Source organism: Haliotis asinina, chromosome 10 (assembly GCF_037392515.1).
Source record: "Haliotis asinina isolate JCU_RB_2024 chromosome 10, JCU_Hal_asi_v2, whole genome shotgun sequence".
Classification (NCBI taxonomy): domain Eukaryota; kingdom Metazoa; phylum Mollusca; class Gastropoda; order Lepetellida; family Haliotidae; genus Haliotis; species Haliotis asinina.
This window is the reverse complement of record NC_090289.1, coordinates 31065742-31088481: the sequence shown is the minus strand read 5'-3', so window position 1 is coordinate 31088481 and position 22740 is coordinate 31065742. Positions and strand designations below refer to the sequence as shown.

General features: G+C 41.2%; 1 protein-coding gene across 1 annotated transcript in view; it reads left to right on the top strand.

The window, feature by feature from the left end:
- The window catches only part of LOC137297948 (fibrillin-2-like), a 93750-nt gene that overhangs the window by 19947 nt on the left and 51063 nt on the right, over nucleotides 1–22740 (top strand). Inside the window, exons 2-14 of the mRNA XM_067829949.1 lie at nucleotides 5934–6032; nucleotides 6583–6849; nucleotides 9575–9703; nucleotides 12210–12331; nucleotides 13095–13394; nucleotides 14041–14248; nucleotides 15447–15700; nucleotides 16278–16482; nucleotides 16927–17166; nucleotides 18845–18976; nucleotides 19737–19931; nucleotides 20824–21078; nucleotides 22492–22720. Of these exons, the coding sequence (XP_067686050.1) occupies nucleotides 5934–6032; nucleotides 6583–6849; nucleotides 9575–9703; nucleotides 12210–12331; nucleotides 13095–13394; nucleotides 14041–14248; nucleotides 15447–15700; nucleotides 16278–16482; nucleotides 16927–17166; nucleotides 18845–18976; nucleotides 19737–19931; nucleotides 20824–21078; nucleotides 22492–22720 (2635 nt within the window). The remainder of the gene's footprint in view (nucleotides 1–5933; nucleotides 6033–6582; nucleotides 6850–9574; nucleotides 9704–12209; nucleotides 12332–13094; nucleotides 13395–14040; nucleotides 14249–15446; nucleotides 15701–16277; nucleotides 16483–16926; nucleotides 17167–18844; nucleotides 18977–19736; nucleotides 19932–20823; nucleotides 21079–22491; nucleotides 22721–22740) is intronic.

The following is a 22740-nucleotide window of genomic DNA, read 5'->3' as shown; positions in this document are numbered from 1 at the left end:
CCAACTTCCTGGGTGACACCATACACCATGCTGTCAGCTGTTAGGCATTTATCAGGTAGGAAGTGGTATATACATCGATCTTAGGCGCTAAACGTTACATATTCCTTGCTGTCAAAAACTGATAACATATTTCGTCATTTTTACGTACAAGCTGAGATGTTATGGCGAAGAATTTGCATAGCTTAGGGGTGGTGGGGTAGTCTCAAGGTTAAAGGGTCCCCTCGTCAGGATGGAAACCTTGGTTCGATTCCCCACAAAAACACGATGTGTGTAGCCAAGCCCATTTCACATCATGACGGGGCATGTGTGTTTCTCTGAGTGTACAGTATAGAGGTGTTTAGATGGAAGATCCAGCTACAATCATACTGGCCATGTGTGTTTCTCCAAGTATACACTATAGAGGTGTTTAGATGGAAGATCCAGCTAGAATCATTCTGGCCATGCGTGTTTCTCCGAGTATACACTATAGCGGTGTTTAGATGGAAGATCCAGCTACAATCATACTGGCCATGTGTGTTTCTCCGAGTATACACTATAGAGGTGTTTAGATGGAAGATCCAGCTACAATCATACTGACCATGTGTGTTTCTCCGAGTATACACTATAGCGGTGTTCAGATGGAAGATCCAGCTACAATCATACTGGCCATGTGTGTTTCTCCGAGTATACACTATAGCGGTGTTTAGATGGAAGATCCAGCTACAATCATACTGGCCATGTGTGTTTATCCCATTATACACTATAGAGGTGTTTAGATGGAAGATCCAGCTACAATCATACTGGCCATGTGTGTTTCTCCGAGTTGGCCACGAAAAACGTTTGTTTTAAAGGTAAAACAAGCATAGAAATTATGGGAATAACAGTAATGTCGTCAGTGATAAAGCTGAAACTCTACTGCTCTATCAGCAGTACTCGCCTCTTGCTCAAGGAATACTCGAGAATGAAATCATCATTTTAACATTTTCTACCTGCGTACATCTGCAGTATAATTGTATAGGCATTCACGCCCTCCGAGTTGTAAATCTGGGGCGTGAGATCATGTGTCAAAGCTGCCTCTCTTTGCTTGGTGGCTCCCGTAGAATGTATAAACCAGGTTTTACATTGGAAAACGGATCAGTTTGAAACCTCTTAATGTCTATCCTGCTATAGTAAATCCCTCTACCGTGAAGGGAAACTAGGGGAGGTTTATATAACATGTCCACAGTGAACGAAATACCCTGCTCAAAAGGGTACAAGTTAACTATTAAAGTTTGAAGTTTTCAGGGTTCAGTCGTTTCCAACTATGTACAAATTTTGCCAAGGTAAGCTGTTCGATATTCATCCAATAAGGACACCGGGTGTTTCAAAAATTGCCAAAGGGCTGCATGTGTTTGTTTTTTTTGTTTTTTTTTTTGTTGTTGTTTTATCAGTGACAATGACTATGGTTTTAGGCTACAGTACCTTTGCTACTTGCCGAATTTGCTTGAATATTCGCTGGTAGTAAAAGAAGGGTAGCATGTATGCAGTGAACACTGGCGGTTGTTATCGGTGTAATTAAAGACAGAGTATCTTAAAGAAATATAAGACTAGGCTTTCAGTGGAAGGAATACTATAATCGAGTCTTGACGGACAAACAAGTGGCTGTTATTAAGTACACATTTTGAGGCTGATCAAACACACGACCACTACATAAAGCATCCTCTAATATGGCTAAAAGTATACTTTAAGAAGCATTATTGAAATCAGTGTGGAAAATAAACCCCAGGTTAATTCACAATTGTTGAGTGCAGTTCATACTCAAATACCCAGTTCTACTCAAATATTTGTGGCACTGACATTGGTCAGTGTGGAGTGTGTACATAGCATCGCTTTACCTACATGCGAGTTTACAATGTGTGAAAGAGCTGGTGAGCGTGGCTTTACGCCGTTTTATTTATTTTTTTTTGCAATATTCCTGCAATATCATGACGGGGGACTCCACAAATGACTTCACATATTGTGAACATGTGGGGAATAGAACCCGTGTTTTTGGCGTGACGAGCAAACGCTTTAACCACTAGATATCATGTACACGTTGGTAGTGATACCATGTGAGTTACATTAAGGATGTGATGTACAAATTATATAAAGAATACCCAATCTAGACATTCCTGTAAAAAGAGTCAATTGCTAAAAAGGGCAAAATATCTGAAAATCAGTGATAACACCTGGTGGTCAATGTGGTGTTCGATGTGTCATAATTTCAGAAGTGAGTTGTGTAGGGATTTCGGTGGGTATACACTGTCTGTCACGTCATGATTTCAATAGTGACACAGTGCGTTACATAGGGATGTGAGTAAGCCAAGAGAAGTCAAGTAAGCCACATTGGGATTTTACACAGGTGTCGTGTGAATCCTATTTAGATTCCAATTACGTTGCAGCTTCAGAATACGAAAATGTCATTGTTTTGTTTTTAATTTGTTTTGGTTTTTGTTTTTGTTTTGTTTTGTTTTGTTTTGTTTTGTTTTGTTTTGTTTTGTTTTTGTGGGTTTTTTCTGTTTTGTTTATTGTTTTTTACCTGCAAAAATCCCATTTAGGTAGATCGATACTGTTGATCACTGGATTGTCTAGCCCAAACTCGATTATATACAGACCGTCGCCGCTAGAATACTGCTGGATGCGGCATAAAACTAAACTCACTCACTCATTCAGTATCCTTATCTGCAAGAGCATAATGGAATTTTGGTACCGACGCAGCATAAGTCACTTAGGGAGTGCACCACCGATGTAGCTTGAGCCGTATGTAAATTCATAAGTGTGTGTCACGGGAAGGCTTGTGAGGAGTTGTTCCGGTGGGACTTCATGTTCATGTGTGGAAACAAATGCTTTAGATGATGTTCTAGGGTCATTTGCATAATCTGTTTTATGAGTGCTTGACAAGGCTATTTATTACTGGGCTTTAGAAGTAGCCTACCGATATACGATACCAGCTATACAAGGACCTGACAGGACACGATGCACGGACACGTCCTGCTCCTTCAAAAGTGATCACGTCGATTACAGTACAGATTACATTCTGTGTCAGTTGTCATAATGTCGCCCAGTATATGGATAAACAACGTCATCATTACAGTGAGAGCTACGTTTCATTGTAGGTTACAGTTATCATCACTTGCTTGATAACGGTGTTAGTATCTACACCTGAACGTCAACCGTGAAGACCCGGGTTAGAAATGGTCTTCAGTGACCATACTTGCCGTAATAGGCGAATAACGGATTCAGGTGGCCAGGCTCAGTTGACACATGTCATCGTATCCTGATTGCGTAGATCGATGTTCGTGCTGTTGATCACTGGATCGCCTGACCGGACTCGATAATTTACAGACCGACGCAATATAACTGAACTATTGCTGGGTGAGGTGTGAAGCTAAACCCACTCACTCTTTATTACAGTTAGAGCGACGTTTCGGAGCAGGATCCAGGACTTTTATCACGCAAGTGATGATAACAGTTTCAGAATCTACACAGCAACATCACTTTCACTGTAATGAAAAATTTCTTCATTCATATGTTGTTATCCTTCCTTAGCTGTCATAATGTCCATTGTAGATGAGCTATATGCCGAATAGTATAGACTAATTAATTAGCAACTAGTAGCTACCAATTGTATAGCTTCAACTGTATACCAACTACACCACAGGGAAATATGTACACATTAAATTTTCAAAATTGAATTGAAAATTTTGAATACAGTACAATCGTTTTCAAACGTTACTCGACTAAGGACAGTCGCTGAAAAATGCAAACCTGGGGTTCTTAACGCTTCTGTGATACCCGCATCAGACACATCTCCATCATCTAACAGTTACTTCTTAAGTGACCATCAAACATGACTGCTTACGCTCCTTCACATGACAGTTAATATTCTAACCAATATTTATCAATTAAAGTATGCATCAACTATCACAGGGAACTGTGTATTCATACCATCGAGGACATACGTAATATACAAGGGAAATTATACGAACGAGTATACACACTGTCTAAATGCCCGCGAGGATATACCTTCTCTGCATCACAATGCATATACCACCTGAATACCTGAAAAGTTACACATACTGTATATAAAACAGTACTTACCGACCACATACAAGTTTACATTACTCTAAATGCAAGATCTTATACGAACAATAAACAAAACAGGAAATATATCCGATCCTAGTCAAAGCAGTATATCGTATCCCTACACCACCATGTGTTTCAGTTAAGAAACTGAGATACATTTGGCGATGAACTGGGTCGGTACCTGGGGCTGCTTTGTATATAATTGGGCTGAATGTGGACCCATTATTTTGTTTGTGTATAATATATTTTCAAATTCAAATTTACACGCGTTGTTAAAAAATGGCACCCCAATTCCTTACTAAAGATGAGCAGTAATGAAACTATTGAAGTATGTGAAATGTGACTTTCAATTTTGACGTAAGGTTGAAAACTGTTTAAAGTCGCCCTGTGTTTCTTTCTTGGATGAGATAACATTCCATTCCTCTTACTAAGCCTTTTTAGTCTTTTTAATTAGATAGATAATAATTATATGACTATAAAGTTAAGAGTTTCATGGGAAGAGCAACGTTTCGATGTAGATCGGAAAGGTATCCGTAAGTCACAGCCTTAACAAATGACTCACCAATCTCTAGAATGTACCTGAAACTATTAGTATACAGGCTGATGTAGAAGACACAACTTTCACAACACGATAAATACATACTTTTACACACCATAGAATATTTAAATGAAGGTGGCTTTTTCTTCGGGAATGTTTGTGACATGGTTCTCAATAAATAATTTCTTTCAGGGTGACTGTAGTGATGTCAGTATGCGCTTACACAATTACATGAGTTGGGTCACTGAAAACCAGCTAGGACGCCAGATGTTTTTAATGGTTTAAATAAAAAATTTGCTACTCTGCGTTTGCTCTTTTAAAAATAACTTTAATGCAAATAGAACGCCATATACTGTGATCAAAGTACGCACTGCATGGCATGTGAGTTACGGGAGCTTCAAGCAAATTGTGTGACTGGCGTTGCGCTCACATAGTCAATTTACTTAATTCCAAACGCTGTATTTCACTTCATCAGATTCATTTGAAATGATCATTACCGAAAATGTTTATGCTATAGAATGTGATAACAAATGCTTTAAAACAAAGTGTGTTCCATTTGCACAACACAATCTTAGCGCAGCAATTATTGTAAAATTATGTGGTTATGTAGTTGTAGTCCATGAATAATCTTTGCACGATGTTATTTAGGTTATGGTCAGTTTCGAACAAATAATTTGGTTTATGATCAAAGATTCCCTGTTACATCTGTCTGATTCGCACAGATACGCGAACATGATAGAGAATGCAAAACCGATTTAACGCACTGACAAAAGATACGAAGTAACACACTCTGAACGAAAGGAATCAACATAAATATTAAGCCAATATGATAATAAAAATTGACCGTTGGGAGGGGAATATACAAAGTAGTTCATATATACTGAGCAGCAAAAGAAACGCAAATCTTTTTAGTCAAGTGTTAACTAGAAGACATTAACATGAACGCTAACTTTTATGAGATTTCGTGTTTTCGAACACTGCGTTTCTTTTGCTGGTCAGTATATAATTGTATGAGATTTACACCTGATGTTCTGACAATATTTGTCTGTTTGTTGTGTAACACAACAGTATTCCAGCTATAAGGCGACGGTCGATAAATCGTCGAGCCTGAACCCGAAAACCCAATGATCAATATCATGATCATCAATCTGCGTTAACGGGAAACGATGTCATCCAATTAAGTAAGCCTGACTATCCGATCCTCTTAGTCACTTCTCATGACAAGCAGTGGTTCCTGGAGACCAATTCTAACCCGTATCTTCAGGGGTGTACCATGCTACCAAGATACAGGACATTTATGTTCCACTTTCAGGCGTCTTGCGACAGTCACCTCACAGACGGAAAGTTCCCCACCTGATGATAGTTGTCGTTGTGCTTCTGTTCCATGCCATGGTCACTGCAGCCCAAAGAGGTAGGAATTGGGGCCAAAGCCTTAGTACACATTTTCTATCGCAGATATACATGTATATAGAACGTCATACCATGACAGCGTGTCATGGGAGTAGAGCAGTGAGGAGGTCGACGAGCAAGTTGTTTCCCTGCTCCCATGACATCTTCTTGTTCTATACAAAGCATCTAAATCCAGTAGTATGACGTTCAGTATTTATTATATACCGTCTTATTTTGCATTAATCTGTTTTACTGAGCTTTCGAGAAAGTAGAACCGACAGGGTTTCAATACGGAACCTGGGGTTTCTATGTGCAGTTTGACCGTGCCATCCGTATTGTATACCCGCATCACTGTCAAATATTTACATGGGTATATAACAAAATGACTTATGTCATACCAGGGATGGCCACATGCTATATAATGGAATTATATTACACAGTTGTACCGTATGTCATATATATAACTCGTATGCCACAGTAGTGACTATGTGGGAATCGTGACGTAGATTCAACTCTGGGGTGGACATTTCCTGAATACACGTGTCTTATCATTTTCCTCTCATCATTTCCAGATTTCGAACACGATGACCTCGCTACACTCCTAGAGGAGGAATCCTTTATTTCCATGCAGAAACACCTTAACACCAGTATGAAAACACGAGATTTTCGAACTTTCGAAAAAGGAGTAGAAGTGGTCAGGTTCACGTCTCTCGATCGGAAATACGAGACAGAGGTCGACCTGCTCTCCGAGGAAGCCTTGAATTCCGACTTTCTCCCCTCGGAGTACAACCTGCTACACGAACGGCACAAGAGAGAGGTCTACGAAGCGTCTGGTGATGGTGAATATAAGTCCTGTTGTCCTGTAAAACCAAATACACCCATGATGATGTAGATGATTTAGGTGCTCCTCAAGCTAAATCCTGAGTTGCAACTGGAGTCAGTTACAGATCAAAGGCTGTCATGTATATTTGTCCGGTATAGAGTGTCCTCATGCACATGTATAATCTTGAATTGCAGTTTGACGACCAGGAGGGTGGTGGAGGGTGGGAGTGAGGGTGACGATCGGTGTTTGTGTTTGTGTGTGTGTGTGTGTGTGTGTGTGTGTGTGTGTGTGTGTGTGTGTGTGTGTGTGTGTGTAAGGGGGTGGAGGTAGGGTGTCTGGTTAGGGGGGCTTGCTCTACTCCTGAGTGAACACATTCTTCATTTGCTGTGCATCTGTCTTAGCCGTGGAGTATAAAAACAGGTAACGGTTTCTGCATTTGTCTTGCATTCATGACAACCGCGGGGTATAAATTGTATACCTTTTTAGTGTGGAGTATAAAAAATGAAAACGTGTTTTGATGCCAACTCATCTTGTTTTGTGGAATCCTTGTGCAGTCGTGCGTGATGACCTGACGTCTTCTTCATGAATGCGTCAGTGAACAAAAAGCAGCGTTAAACCTAAAAATACAGAACATGGCTCACAATACCTCTCTTAGACCTCACGAAATATTACTGTATCAATAAAAGTTCTAATGCGCTTGCATATATTAATGCCTTAAACAGAAACGGACAATTCTCGATATTTCATTTTTAGGTACCAGGCTAACTGCCCCCCGGACAACTGCCCTCCGACAAGTGCCCCCTGGCTATCTGCCCCCCATCCATTGTGCCCCCTGGACAGCTGTCCCCGGGTTAATAGCCCCCAACTGTTAACAACTGCCCCCCCCTCGCCCCCCACCACACACACACACACACACACACACACACACACACCTACACCCACCCCATCATAACAAAACACACAAACTAAATGTTATGATGTTATTTTTATTTATAGCACTATATAATACCACAACACATCATCTTTAGATTCAGTACGAGTATCAGTTCATTTATAAGGACAGATTGTGGGATATGGCTCTTGAAAATTCCAAAACGTGCATGGAGTCATATACCTCAACAACACGTACAAGTCTGTTGGCACTGTCACGGTAGGTTTTTCGTTTGGGGGGATGGGGGACGGTTCCTGGCCAGTCACCATCTGGGTCATGTGTACCTCATTCAGTACCTGTTCTCTTTGCACGACTCCAAGATGTTGGGATGGCTAGCCTGTATGCTGGACTGCAGATGACGGTGGCGGCCAATGTATGTATCTTCGAAGTAGTTGATTACTGACTGGAAGACCTCTGGAAGGTTCTGTTCAAGGGTCTCAAGGGCAGTTGGTGTGTTGTTATTATGGGGGGCAGTTGTCCAGGGGTCACAATGGACGGGGTTCAGATAGCCAGGGGGCAGTTGGCGGGGGGCAGTTGTCCGGGGGCAGTTAGCCTAGACCCCATATTTATCAAGAGTTTCAATCGTTCATTTTCACAATTATTTCAACATCATATTTAAAAAATCAAAACGCCGCACTCAGCCTCACCTGGCAATCAAGTGATCGACAGCATGAGCATCGATCGATTCAAGTGGGATTTTGTGTCAACCATGTGTCAACCAAAGCCAATGAGACTGACGGGGTACACAGGTCGCCTCTTACGACAAGCAAGGGTTAGAAAATCAATTCTAACCCGGATCTGAACAGATACTCCGAAAAAGGGAAACATTCCCGTGGAATGAACTTGCAATGGCGAGTGTATGATTACGCCACTTTGTCATTTCAATATCCTTGATTTGGCTTTGAACTCATTTTCAGCAATAGTTGCTACAATTTTCTTCAAGTAATATTTCACCCGTGAAAATCCGGACTTCTTCAAACCATGCTTCTGGTAGAAGGCGACAAACGGGATCGGTTGGTCAGACTCGCTGACTTGGTTCAGTCATGTGTCACCGTATCCTAGTTGCGTACATGAAATAGGGGAGCAGGAGATGTTATTAATGTTGCATTCGTGGTAAGCATAAACACATGGATTCGTTATAGAACTTGTCCCGGAAACACACTTTCATGTTTTAGTTGAATTGTTTATACAGTCATATGCTGTCTAGTTTGGTTTACTAACTTCACAACGTACAGACTCAATTACTTTCACAATCCGATTCCTGATTCACTCTCTAAACCAGCTCAATTATCACTGGAATCACCAGTTACTGCTGCTTCTGCTCGCTTACTAAAAGCGTGAAATGGAAATATTAAACCATCTGTAGCTTCTTTTTGAAATACAGGAGATTGTTCTCGATTTCTCGAAACTAAGATGTCAAACGGCGACCTTGTCTCGGCTTTTCGGACATGCTGACAATTATATGACAATGGGTCACTCCTTCACAATAATAGACCAAAACAGATGTGACATGGTCACGAAATGCATTAGTATTCACTTGATCAGGTCAAGCTGAACAGGATGTAATCGGTTGAAAAAATGCCCCGAAACTCTGTTCACTTAACCTAACAAATATGATTACCCAATAAAACAAACTGCCATTATAGAACCATTTATTGTCTGTTGCATGTGTCGCTGGCATCAAACGGATTTTAGGTTCTTTTTGTTAGATAATGTAGACTCTCACAAAAATGTTTCTACAAGGTTTAAAAGACGAACCTATGGGGTACGAGTCGTATTTATTGTAGTCACTACATCTGTATATTTTCAGTAAATGAGTGTGACGATGATGACAGGGAGTACTGTAAAGGCCCATTTGACGTGTGTACCGACCTGGTTGCGGGTTACGAGTGTGGGTGCGTGGCCGGGTTCGTCCGGAGAGATCGGGAATGCTTTGCAGGTAAGGAAAAGAACATTTAACAATTCACAAGGTTAACACGCCCAGTCAAACCCAGTTCATTTTGTCAACATAACCAAACACGATCAGTCCGGTCAGTTCACATTGTCAACCTACCGAATCACGATCAGTTCATATCGTCAGCATAATTAGTTCTCGATCAGTTCATATTGTCAACATAATTAGTCCTCGATCAGTTCATATTGTCAGCACAATTAGTCCTCGATCAGTTCATATTGTCAACATAATTAGTCCTCGATCATTTCATATTGTCATTATAATTAGTCCTCGATCAGTTCATATTGTCAGCACAATTAGTCCTCGATCAGTTCATATTGTCAACATAATTAGTCCTCGATCAGTTCATATTGTCAGCACAATTAGTCCTCGATCAGTTCATATTGTCAACATAATTAGTCCTCCATCAGTTCATATTGTCAACATAATTAGTCCTGATCAGTTCATATTGTCAGCACAATTAGTCCTCGATCAGTTCATATTGTCACCATAATTAGTCCTCGATCATTTCATATTGTCAACATAATTAGTCCTGATCAGTTCATATTGTCAACATAATTAGTCCTGATCAGTTCATATTGTCAACATAATTAGTCCTGATCAGTTCATATTGTCAACATAATTAGTCCTGATCAGTTCATATTGTCAACATAATTAGTCCTCGATCAGTTCATATTGTCAGCATAATTAGTCCTCGATCAGTTCATATTGTCAACATAATTAGTCCTCGATCAGTTCATATTGTCAACATAATTAGTCCTGATCAGTTCATATTGTCAACATAATTAGTCCTGATCAGTTCATATTGTCAACATAATTAGTCCTCGATCAGTTCATATTGTCAACATAATTAGTCCTCGATCAGTTCATATTGTCAACATAATTAGTCCTGATCAGTTCATATTGTCAACATAATTAGTCCTGATCAGTTCATATTGTCATTATAATTAGTCCTGATCAGTTCATATTGTTGAAATAACCAATCACCCCCAGTTCACATTGTCAACACATGCAATCTCGATCAGTTCATATTTTGAACATAACCAATCATGATCAGTTCACATTGTCAGCATAACCAATCACGATTAGTTCACATTGTCAACATAATTAGTCCTGATCAGTTCATATTGTCAACATAATTAGTCCTCGATCAGTTCATATTGTCAGCATAATTAGTCCTCGATCAGTTCATATTGTCAACATAATTAGTCCTCGATCAGTTCATATTGTCAACTTAATTAGTCCTGATCAGTTCATATTGTCAACATAATTAGTCCTGATCAGTTCATATTGTCAACATAATTAGTCCTCGATCAGTTCATATTGTCAACATAATTAGTCCTCGATCAGTTCATATTGTCAACATAATTAGTCCTGATCAGTTCATATTGTCAACATAATTAGTCCTGATCAGTTCATATTGTCAACATAATTAGTCCTCGATCAGTTCATATTGTTGAAATAACCAATCACCCCCAGTTCACATTGTCAACACATGCAATCTCGATCAGTTCATATTTTGAACATAACCAATCATGATCAGTTCACATTGTCAGCATAACCAATCACGATTAGTTCACATTGTCAACATAATTAGTCCTGATCAGTTCATATCGTCAACATAATTAGTCCTCGATCAGTTCATATTGTCAACATAATTAGTCCTCGATCAGTTCATATTGTCAACATAATTAGTCCTCGATCAGTTCATATTGTCAACTTAATTAATCCTGATCAGTTCATATTGTCATTATAATTAGTCCTGATCAGTTCATATTGTCAACATAATTAGTCCTCGATCAGTTCATATTGTCAACATTTTTTAGTCCTCGATCAGTTCATATTGTCAACATAATTAGTCCTGATCAGTTCATATTGTCAACATAATTAGTCCTGATCAGTTCATATTGTCAACATAATTAGTCCTGATCAGTTCATATTGTTGAAATAACCAATCACCTCCAGTTCACATTGTCAACACATGCAATCTCGATCAGTTCATATTTTGAACATAACCAATCACGATTAGTTCACATTGTCGAAATAACCAATACACCAGCAGGTCACATTGTCAGCATCACCATTCACAATCAGACCACAGGATCAAAATACATAACCGCGATCAGTACACATTGTCAGCATAATCAATCATGATCAGTACACATTGTCAACTTAATTGGTCATGATCGGTTCACACTGTCAGCATAACCAATCACCTTCACACAACCAACACACCCTTTGCACATAAAAATCAGTGGACTAGAATATTAAAAGTGGTATTAGTCCTCTCTTGCGCAGACACACGCATGCACTCATACACATACGCAACCACGTACGTACATACACATGTACAAACGTACGTGCATGTTACAATACAAACGCAATGATCGTCAACCAAGTTTTACTCATTTACTTATCGACATTGAACGCCCGATGGTGTGTGTTTTGAATAATAGTTGTGATATCATTGCTGTTTTTTCCCTTTCAACAGAAATGTTTGCCTTCGGTACAAGCACTTCGGATAGCGCAATGAGAACCCAGGACGAAGGTTTTCAGCGAATAGAAGTGGAGGATGGAATACCATTTTCATCGAAAATATACACCGAGTTATATGTAAGTTCAGAACTACCATGACATGAAGGTAATTCAGTGAGTCAGTTTGGTTTTACGCGGCGTTTAGCAATAGAGCGAATGTTTTTTGCCACCTGGCAATCCCACAGTGTAATTAAGTGAGTTTACGCCGCACTCAGCAATATTCCACCCATATGGCGGCGGTTTGTAAATAATCGAGTCTGGACCAGACAATCCAGTGATCAACAACATGAGCATCGATCTGCGCAATTGGGAATCGATGACACGTGTCAACCAAGTCAGCAGCCTGACCACCCGATCCCGTTAGTCGCCTCTTACGACAAGCATAGTCGCCTTTTTGGCAAAAGCTAATAGTATTGCATTAGATATTTTGGAGAACAGTGGTGTGATATGGTGAATTTAAGATATTAGTGAAACTGTTTCGAAATAACATGCCGAATACATACGAAGTACTCTACATATTACAGGACAGTATAGCATTTTATGAACAGCCTGTTAATTAATTCCCGTCTGTCGTTCACCTGTGGAGGTGCGGGTTAGAACTAGTCTTCAGCAACCACTAAGAGGCACAAAGGATCACAAGGGATCTTGTGGTGAGGCTCGGTGACTCGGTTGACACATATCATCGCATCCTAATTGCGTAGATCGATGCTCATGCTGTTGATCACAGGATTGTCTGGTCTAGACTCGATTATTTATTGATCCGCCATATAACTAGAACACTGCCGAATGCGGATTAAAAGAAGGTTAAGTCATTAATGACTGTGTTCTCCCTTCCGTCCAGATTTCTACGAATGGCGTAATTAGTTTTCGGACGCCGTTTGGTCCATATGCTCCATCGCTGCCCACAACTACACAGAACATTTTGTGTCCGTACTGGGCTGACATTGACCTTACGTCCTCGGTGAAGAAGTCCTCAACTGCCATATACTACCAAGTTTACACCGGACCCAACAATTCTATGCTAGAAAGAGCTTCCACGTGGATTAAGAAGTATATCACTGACAGCTCATTCAGAGCAACATGGGCGTTGGTGGTTACGTGGAATGACGTTCCACAGAAGGGAGAAACCACTTCCGGAAAGGTGAGATATCAGTTCCATTGAGCAACTGCGTGAATGCGTCCTTGAGCGGTTGAGTGTATGCATGTGCGAGCGCGCATGTGCATGATTTAGAGAGATGGTGATTCAGTAAATATGTGAATATTTGTGTGCGAATGAGTGTGATTCTGTGAATCGTGACATACTGACAGACGGACAGACAGATACCTGTACAATGTCCGGATGACAATTTGTCTTCAGTATCCCGTAACCCATATACCACACCTGTCATAAAAGGTGATCTCACTTGATACATGCCATCGTTTCCCAGATCAATGCTCATGATGTTGATCACTGGTCTGTCTGGTCCAGGCTCTATTATTTTCATGCTGCTGTCATACAGCTGCTGTCATACATTCATGGCGATAAAGGTGCATACAAACACATGTTCATAATCGTCGGATTGTACAATCGACTCGGCTTTTAGCAGTCATTTGATATGGATGTGGAAATGTTTTCTCGCGATATTATTGCGATGGGGGAAGTGAGGTAGCCTTGGTGTTAAACCGTTTAACCGTTACAGTGGGTGAAGGTCATTTCTGATATAACCCTCAGTTATATTGCTGGAATATAGGTAAAATCGGAGTAAAACAAATCGATTATCACGATATATCTAAATCATTTGTTGTAGTATGCCACGTTTCAAGTGTTGCTGATTACAAACGGCCAGGCAACATATGCCTTGTATACCTACAACAAAATGGGATGGACTGTCAGCGATGACATTCCAATTTATATCGGCTATGAAAGTTCCAATCCGCAAGACAGAAGAGAGGTGGTCCTTATCGCCTCTGGCAAGCGATCGGCTTATACCAACGCCGGTATCGGCAGCAACACAGGTAGGTAGCGTCGTCATCACACCACGACCTCAACATCACCGAATCGCCCACATTGTAGCGGACCGTGAATACAAATACAATTACCAGGTTGATAACGAAACATGACAATTTCACTGGTCTGAGGTACAGAGGCTATCCCCCTCGAGTGACTATGCTTGTCGTAAGAGGCAACTAACGGGATCGGGTGGTCAGGCTCGCTCACTAGGTTGACACATGTCATCGATTCCCAATTGCGCAGATCGATGCTCATGTTGTTGATCACTGGCCCAGACAGGATTATTGACAGACCGCCGCCATATGGCTGGAATATTGTTGCGTGCGGCGTAAAACTAAACCCACTCTCTCACTATTCCCGTTGAGTGGAAGGTCGGTGGTTCCATTTCCGGTTCAGTATTGTGCTTGTTATTATCCTGTTTGGCAGTGATCATTAATAAGAGGGGTTAATGGGGTAGCTTAGTGGTTAATGCGTTCGTTTCTCACGCCGAAGACAACGGTTCGATTTCTCACATGGGTGCAATGCATCAAGTTCATTTCAGGTGTCCCCTGCCTTGATATTGCTGGGATATTGCTAAAGGCGGTGTGAAACGTAACTCACTAACAATCACGTAAATGTAGGTATAACGTGCCAAGGAACGGCCGAGTCTCAAAGTCGTCAATTCTTGGCCTAATTACCCAGCCGACAAGGAGTCGATTCCATTGATGTCCCCAACATCTTCAGTCTGTTTGTAGACCATCCACGCTATTCCTTACAACTGCATAAATCCTCCCTCCTTAAATTCATAGGGTCAGTTGGGTAGCCTAGTGGTTAAAGCTTCTCTCTTCACGCCGAAGACCCAGGTTCGATTCCATACCAACTTACCAGGTGGGGTAGGGGTGGGGGAGCCTTGTGATTAAACCACAGAAGACCTGGGTTCTATTTCCCACAAAGGTACAATGTGTGAAGCCCATTTCTGGTGTCCCAGCTTTGATATTGCTGAAATATTGCTAAAAACGGTGTATAACCAAACTCATTCATTCGCTCATACGCACGAACTGTTACAAACTCCAAATTGTAACATTGCCTGTTTGCCAGTATACTGCTCAAGGTAACAATGACCTCCTAACTGACACCGAAGACAGACTGTCAATGAAGTCGAAGCTGTTAAGTCAATTCTTTCGAAAAGAATCTTCAAATTTGATATAATTTTTTTCAATTCAGGTACCCCGGGTGTGTACGTCTTCGACATCGGGGGAACTGTGACCAACTATGTGTCGTTGTGTAGAGATTGGTATAACAGGTGGTCAGGGGATTATCGGAGTTGGTGGACATTTTTCCTGGCAGACTGTCCCTGCAGTTCAGTGTGGATGCACAGAGACTGGCGTTTTTACTTTTCTGGTTATAAATTCCAGAATGGTAGATTCAGTACTTGTTACACATCGTACCTCACCTGGTGGTCATTTCCATTGTCACGGGTAAGTTGGGTTATTTTTGGCTTTTTTATCACGCATTATTGATCAAATGAATTTGCAAACTATTGAAATGTATTACAGATACGTCACTTTGTTGTGTTAAGGGTAGAGAGGGTGTCGAAGGATATAACGGCGTTCCACTGTTTAAGTTCAGTGTGTCAGGTGAGCCAAAATTGACGCGGGATCGAGAGGTCTGACGCAATATAAGGGATGAGGAGAACACGCGTTAACGCTACATGAGGGTGGTCTGTGAATAATCGAATCTGGTCCAGACAATCCAATGACCAACCACTGCAATCTGCAATTGGGATACGACAAGTGTCGTGTCAATCAAGTCAGCGAGCCTTGCCACCAACCCGTTAGTCGCCTCTTACGACAAGTATGGGTTCCTGAAGATCAATTCTAACCCGGATCTTCACGAGTCAGTGTGATAGAAAAGATATACCATAACGTGCAACTGGTGTATTAAGTGAATAAGATCTTTCATGATTTGTTTTGACAATATTAAGCAGATAGACAAGTTGACGACTTGTTCCATTTTGCATTTTTTTTAAAAATGTGACAATCTGTATTTTTACAGGAATGTTGCTATAGAAACTCCAGATTACTTACGTCCGATGACGAATCTGGCTCGCTGCAGAGGTATGATCCCATATTTGTAAGGCTGCATTACCTGGCAGATTTCCAGGGAAGATACTATTGCTGTGAGCAGTCCAATACGTGCGATCTCTTCTTCAGTATCCGACCCCAGAGATTCTGTTCCCGCAGGTTCCCTTTCTGGTGGGGTAAGTAAAACCCTTTGAAGAGTGATAATATGGGTGAGTTTACTTTTATCCGAATTTGCCAATATTCCATTGGGGGACACCTGAAATGGGTTTCACGCATTGAACCCAGGTGTGGAATCACTAATGTGGGAATTAAAATGTTGATATCGACTTATGGACGAGTTTTGAAGTATTGCCCAGCCAGTGTTAAATATTGCTTACGACATATTGACGAGCGGTGTTGTGTGGTTCTATCTATCTATTGCCTTATCTGGAATAGAATACTGATGTAGACTTATCAACAAGGTTTGATATAGTGTCCAACCTGGAATAAAATGTTGATAACGACTTATGGACAAATTTTGATGTATTGCTCTGAGAGGATTAAAATGCTCATAACGACCTATCAATAAGTTTTGCAATGTCCCCCAGCCAGTATTATCACACTCATGACCACGTTTTCAGCCAACGGGTTTGGTGACCCACACATTACCACCCTCGATGAGCTCACCTACATTTTCAACGGCCACGGCGAATGGGTGATGCTTGATGCGAACGATGTAAATGCCACCTTTACACTTCAAGCCAGAACGGAAAGGGCTCTGAATAAGGACGGCAATCTGACCACGGCTACCATCTTCACGGCCTTTGCTGCTACGGACAGAAACGATACCTTTATCGTGGAACTGGCACCATCTAAGACAGGTAAATTGAAATTACCCCCCTTTTGAGTGAGAGACTCCTAAAGAAAACCACCATGGCAACTGTGCCAACATCTGCCAACATCTGCCAACATCTGAACAAACAGTAGCTGATGCTGAGCTCCTCACAGCGCTAGGTAAACCAAGGGACGTAACTCCTTTTGTGCCTTACGTGTGTAGCCAAGGCTAAATGAATTTGCCTTTCCTCTGTTTGCGATCCATTCTTAGCCCAGCAGCCTTTATATAAGGAACCGTAGATAAATATAAATAGTTTTAAAATAGCAAATCTTTCTTTGTTGTTTAGCGCCACGCTAAGTAATGTTCCTGCAATAATACATCAGTCATTAAATAATCGAGACTGGGCAAGACTTTCCAGTGACTGGCACCATGAGCATTGATGTACGAATTGGGAGACGATGGCATGTGTTCAGCAAGTCAGAGAGCCTGACTAAACGATCCTGAGTCACCTAAAAGCCAGTTTAGTACATTGCACTTGGCGAGAACTGTCGTAATGGACATCGGGCTTTAGCAAATGATGATGCCGTTAAGTATACATTTCAGTTATACACTGCCTGCTACAAAAGCTTGTGACTATTTGTCATAGTGATATTTGGATCTAAAGGACATAGTCCTTCGACGACTGTGGAATAGGCCTGTAATCAATTTTAGTCAAATCGAGTATACGCTTTCCATGACAGTGTAGTATATGTGACTTTGGGACCCTTGAACAATTTGTCGAATTCTGATTGTCAGTAGCCAAAGCATATGAACCGGAATTAAGATTCGTACACACTGTCAAATCTATTACAAGGTAAGCTACACTGGTTGTACATATGACCTTGACCTTATATTGAATATGGCTGCCAAGCAGCTGACCGTTTCGAAAGTTTACGGTTGGCTTTACAATTATGAGTATAAACAGAGTAATGAATTCGTTTACATGATTTGTTATTTGTTTTCGTCAATATATTTTGTAAAAAATACTTCATTTGTCGTTTGAGACCAAAAAAACCTCAAATCCGGTCACGTTATAATAAGCTATCACGAGTTATCTCCCTTTATGGCTTGACTCATATAAAGTGTGTTATCGTTATTTATTGTTGTTATATTCTGTCGAATGTCAGTTTTTCAAAGATGAGATAAATACAGACATAGTAAGGGTAATAACTTCGTTACACGGTGTTTTTAAAGGGTATTAGGAACTGCAGTGGAATTGTGGAAAGTGGAATTTACAAGGATGTTAAAGTGTCATACACCCTTTTAAAACATAGCACCACCAATACGTGGTGCGCTATGTCAGTGATTCAGGCCATTTATTGTAGTATTTTCTAGTTAGCCTAGTTACCAATTTTGACTTACCCCAAACGTTTCCCAGTATGTTTCAACTGAACAGCTAACTAGACACTGGGTGTCATCGGTGGTGCAGGATACGCTCACCTTTTTCGTGAACACCTGGTATCATCTCTATGGCATAGTGATTCATAAACACTGTCATCGTATCGCATGATGACAATCACTGGATTGTCTTGTCCAAACTCGATTTGTTTACAAGCAAAGAAAACAGGTGTAATACTGCTGAAACAAACATATACTCATGATATGCCCACAATTGTACAATTGACTCTGCTTTTTGCAGAGATTTCTTATGGATGTGGAAAGGGTTTTGTCGTTTCTCTTTAAAGGGTTCATCATCTACCGGAACGGAAAAGACTTATCTGTGTCCTTTGCAAATGACGCCAACTTCACGGAGACCGGCACTGGCGGATTGACAGTTAGTCGTCAAGGCGAGGATGTCGTAGGGTTCTTTCCTTCAGGTACACGCTAAGTGACAGATATGTGGAGGGGGTTTGTGTTATTGTGTGTCCAGTGTTGGTTGTGTCATGTATGCAAAAGCATGTACTGTGTGGTGTGCATTCCTGTTGTGTTTGCAATGTGGTAAAACCCTTGACTTAAATAGAGAATCGCTGGGGAAAATACGTTAAAAGATTTTCTTTTTCTTACCCTGCCTGGTCGATGTGTAGGAATGGTTTAGTAAAAGTTAATGTCAATAATGCCCAGTCAAAACACCTTTGGGTTTGGTGTTCATATCACACCACAGACCGTATCGGTGGTATCGATAATATATATTGATTGGGTTTATTCTTCTTTTTAGACTTTGATTCAACGTTTCAGGGCATGTTCTGGTCCTATCATCAGGTTTTATCGTTGCATTAAAGTATTAAAAGAGGATGAAACTCAGAAATGTTTCTATGTTCATCAAATAGCATCTTCTAAAACGCCAACCAAGCATCTTACCTTTGGCTAGTTCCTTCACCTGACTCACGGGGTCGGTGGGTACAGTCTAGTGATTAAAGCATCCGTTCCTCAGGCCGAAGACCGGGATTCGATTCCTCACATCGGAACAACATGTGAAGCCCATTTCTGATGTGAAACCATACCCACTGACCTGACCCACTTTAAAATCAAGTTGGAATATGTGTCCATCTTTGGGAACTCATTACTTTATGAAGTCTGTTTTAAGGCAATGTAAGTCAGTAGATAGGCCTTACGCAGCATGTCTCGTTGGACCAACAGGGGTCTCCGTGAGGGTGGTGCAAGGTCCAAAGCTCCTCACCGTCTCCGTGGGTTTGACGGCAGCTTTTAAGAACAAAACAAGAGGTTTGATGGGAAATTTCAACGATGACAAGTCCGACGATCTTACCTTCCCTAATGGAACCATTCTGGATGTCAGTTCACCAGAAAGGGTCGTATACGAATATGGGAAAACATGTAAGTACTTCGTGTATTAACTGTGACACTCTATTTTTTGTGTGAATGTAACCTATCCTGTAACGTTGTACTCTGTGTGAGAGTCCATAAACTCTCCACCGGTACACGGGAATTCACACTGGGTATACCCCACCGCCTGTCCCTTGTGTACGACCAGCTAGTTATGTAATCCCTGTCCCCATGAAGATGCTTGTTAGATTTGGTCTTCAGCAAGCACTGCTTGTCGTAAGAGTCACTAACGTGATCGATTTATCAGGCTTGCAGACTTGGTTGGCACACATCATCGCATCTCTTTTGTGAAGGTCGACGTTCAAGCTGTTGATCACTGGAATGTCTGGTCCAGACTAGATTATTTACAGACCGCCGTCATATAGATGGAATATAACTGAATGCGGCGTAAAACATCAGTCAATCAATCAATCACAGCAGCTGCGGATGATGAATACACATCGTCACAGAACAGGATCCGCTGATCATGGATTCGAACTCAGATTCGCCTCGATAATGGTGCTGAAAGGAAAACAGTAGGTAGTAACAAATATCTAACATTACGGATATTGAAACAACAGAATGTACAATTATTTTTTATGTAACCTGAAACCCAGTCTCATCGTTGTCTCATAGAGGGGTTAGGTTTACAACAGCTGGGGTCCCCGCTAGCTGCGTCTTGTCGTACGATGCAGCTGAAAAATGATGTGGCAGCTTAGTGGTTAAAGTGTTCGTCACACCGAGAGGCCGGGTTCGATTGTCCGATTCCTCACATGGGTACAAGCAACCCCCCCCCCCCCCCTCGATTCCATCTGTTTTCAGAGTGACGCCCGCTTCTAGTATAAGCCGCAATGATATTGTTGGAATACTGCTGAAAGACTAAAATCTCTCACTCTGTTTTCAGGGCAGATCAACTTGACAGAGTCCCTTTTCATTTATCCACCACGAAAGAACGCCTCGGACTTCTACCATCCAGACTTCGTGCCCCTGTTTTACGACGAGGCCAGTGAAGAGGACAGGACTGCGTCTATTGCTGCATGTGGCGGGGACGACAAGAACCTCCCGTGTATATTTGACTTCCTGGCCACCGGGGACCAGGACGTTGCAGATTCTACCAGACAGACTGACGAGGGTGTGAAAAGGGAACGGGAAGAGCAAAGTGAGTGGAATGGCCATGTTCAACAAATTATTAGCGATATTCATTTTGCGTATTGCGAGTTAATTTATTTTGGGGCTTGAATTTGAGGTTTTTTACATGAGAATTCTTTGTTTGTTACACCTTCCAGCAGTCTTGGTAAATACTGTGATGGACCAGATAATCCAGTGCATCGATGTATGCAACTGTTATACGATTACATGCGTCAGGCTGGTCAGAGCGCTTGACCACCAGAGTCGCCTCTAGCGGCAGGCTTGGGGTGCTGAATATCAATTCTAAGTTTAAACTCCACTTACCGAAAGCTCCAGGTCATTGGACTCTGAATTGCCTGAAACTACATCAGTGCAATAGAGATAAGTACATATATGTGTAATAAACACCCGTCAACCGGGTGAAATTAGGCAATGGATTGGGTTACTCCTTTGAATTAGGCTCTTTTTATCACTTAAAGAAAGAAACAGTTGTTATTTACGCTGTTAAAACCGGTATCTGTCCATTCCGGCAAGTTGTCAACACCCGCATAATCTCTCGGTCCCATTTGTGGCTTGTACATTTACCATCAGCTCTCCAATCCGGCACATTGTCTAAACTTATTATTTCTGCAGTCCCAATGAGTGCCGGTTTGGGACAGCTTTAAGAAAAATGTGGCAATAAATTTCATTATTTTTTAAATGCTTCATTCCTAGGCAAACATATTTACATTTTCTCACATACATTGACACTGGCTCTTGGTATATGTGCAAAATGGAACATATCCCCTACTTGGCATACAGTGGAAACTGTCCAAACCGGCAGGGTGTCAACTACGGCATACAATCTCAGCCCCAACGATGGCGTGTACATTTACCATCAGCTCTACAGTCCAGCACTTTGTCTAAATCGGATTATTTCTTTAGTCCCAATGAGTGCCGGCTTAGGCAGCACAAACGTCCAAGCCAACACCATCCAACACCATCCCATAAACTCTTACATCCGACCTTTACTTGTCGGCCCCTTTCTATGCCAGTATTCTCTTATAACTACAACGTTAACTGTATCTTGATCCTTAAAAATAATCCACCAGCTCAGGTTTTATGTAATGTCTATGGTCAACATGAAAACAACATCCTAAACCGTGAAGATCCGGGTTACAATTGATCTTCAGTAACCCATGTTTGTTTTGAAAGACGGCAAACGGGATCGGAGGATAAGGCTCGCTGACTTGGTTGACATATGTCATCGTATCCCAATTGTGGAGATCAGTGCTCACTGGATTGACATGACTTTGCTGTTGTTTACTTTGTACCTGTAATGTATTATATTGAAGGATGTTATTATGAAAGTGGCCATTTGTTTGTTTATTGTTAAGGTGGCTTTAATGGTTTGTTGGTACGATTTTGGAATATAATTCAATCTTCCTACATGAATGTTCTGCAGCCAACACAATACCATCCCTCACCTCCAACACCACCGTTCTTCACGTGAATCTCCAACAAACAACGACCTTCTCCCTGAACGCTACAGACACCGACAGTGGGGACTCCATCACCTACGAGGTCATAGATAAGCCGGATGGTTTGACCCTAACGGAGGGAACGCAATCTGGAAGCGAGAGAACTGCTGAAGTCTCGTATACACCCATGTCAACTAACGCTAGTAAAATAACGTGAGTGGCTCAAAAACCAA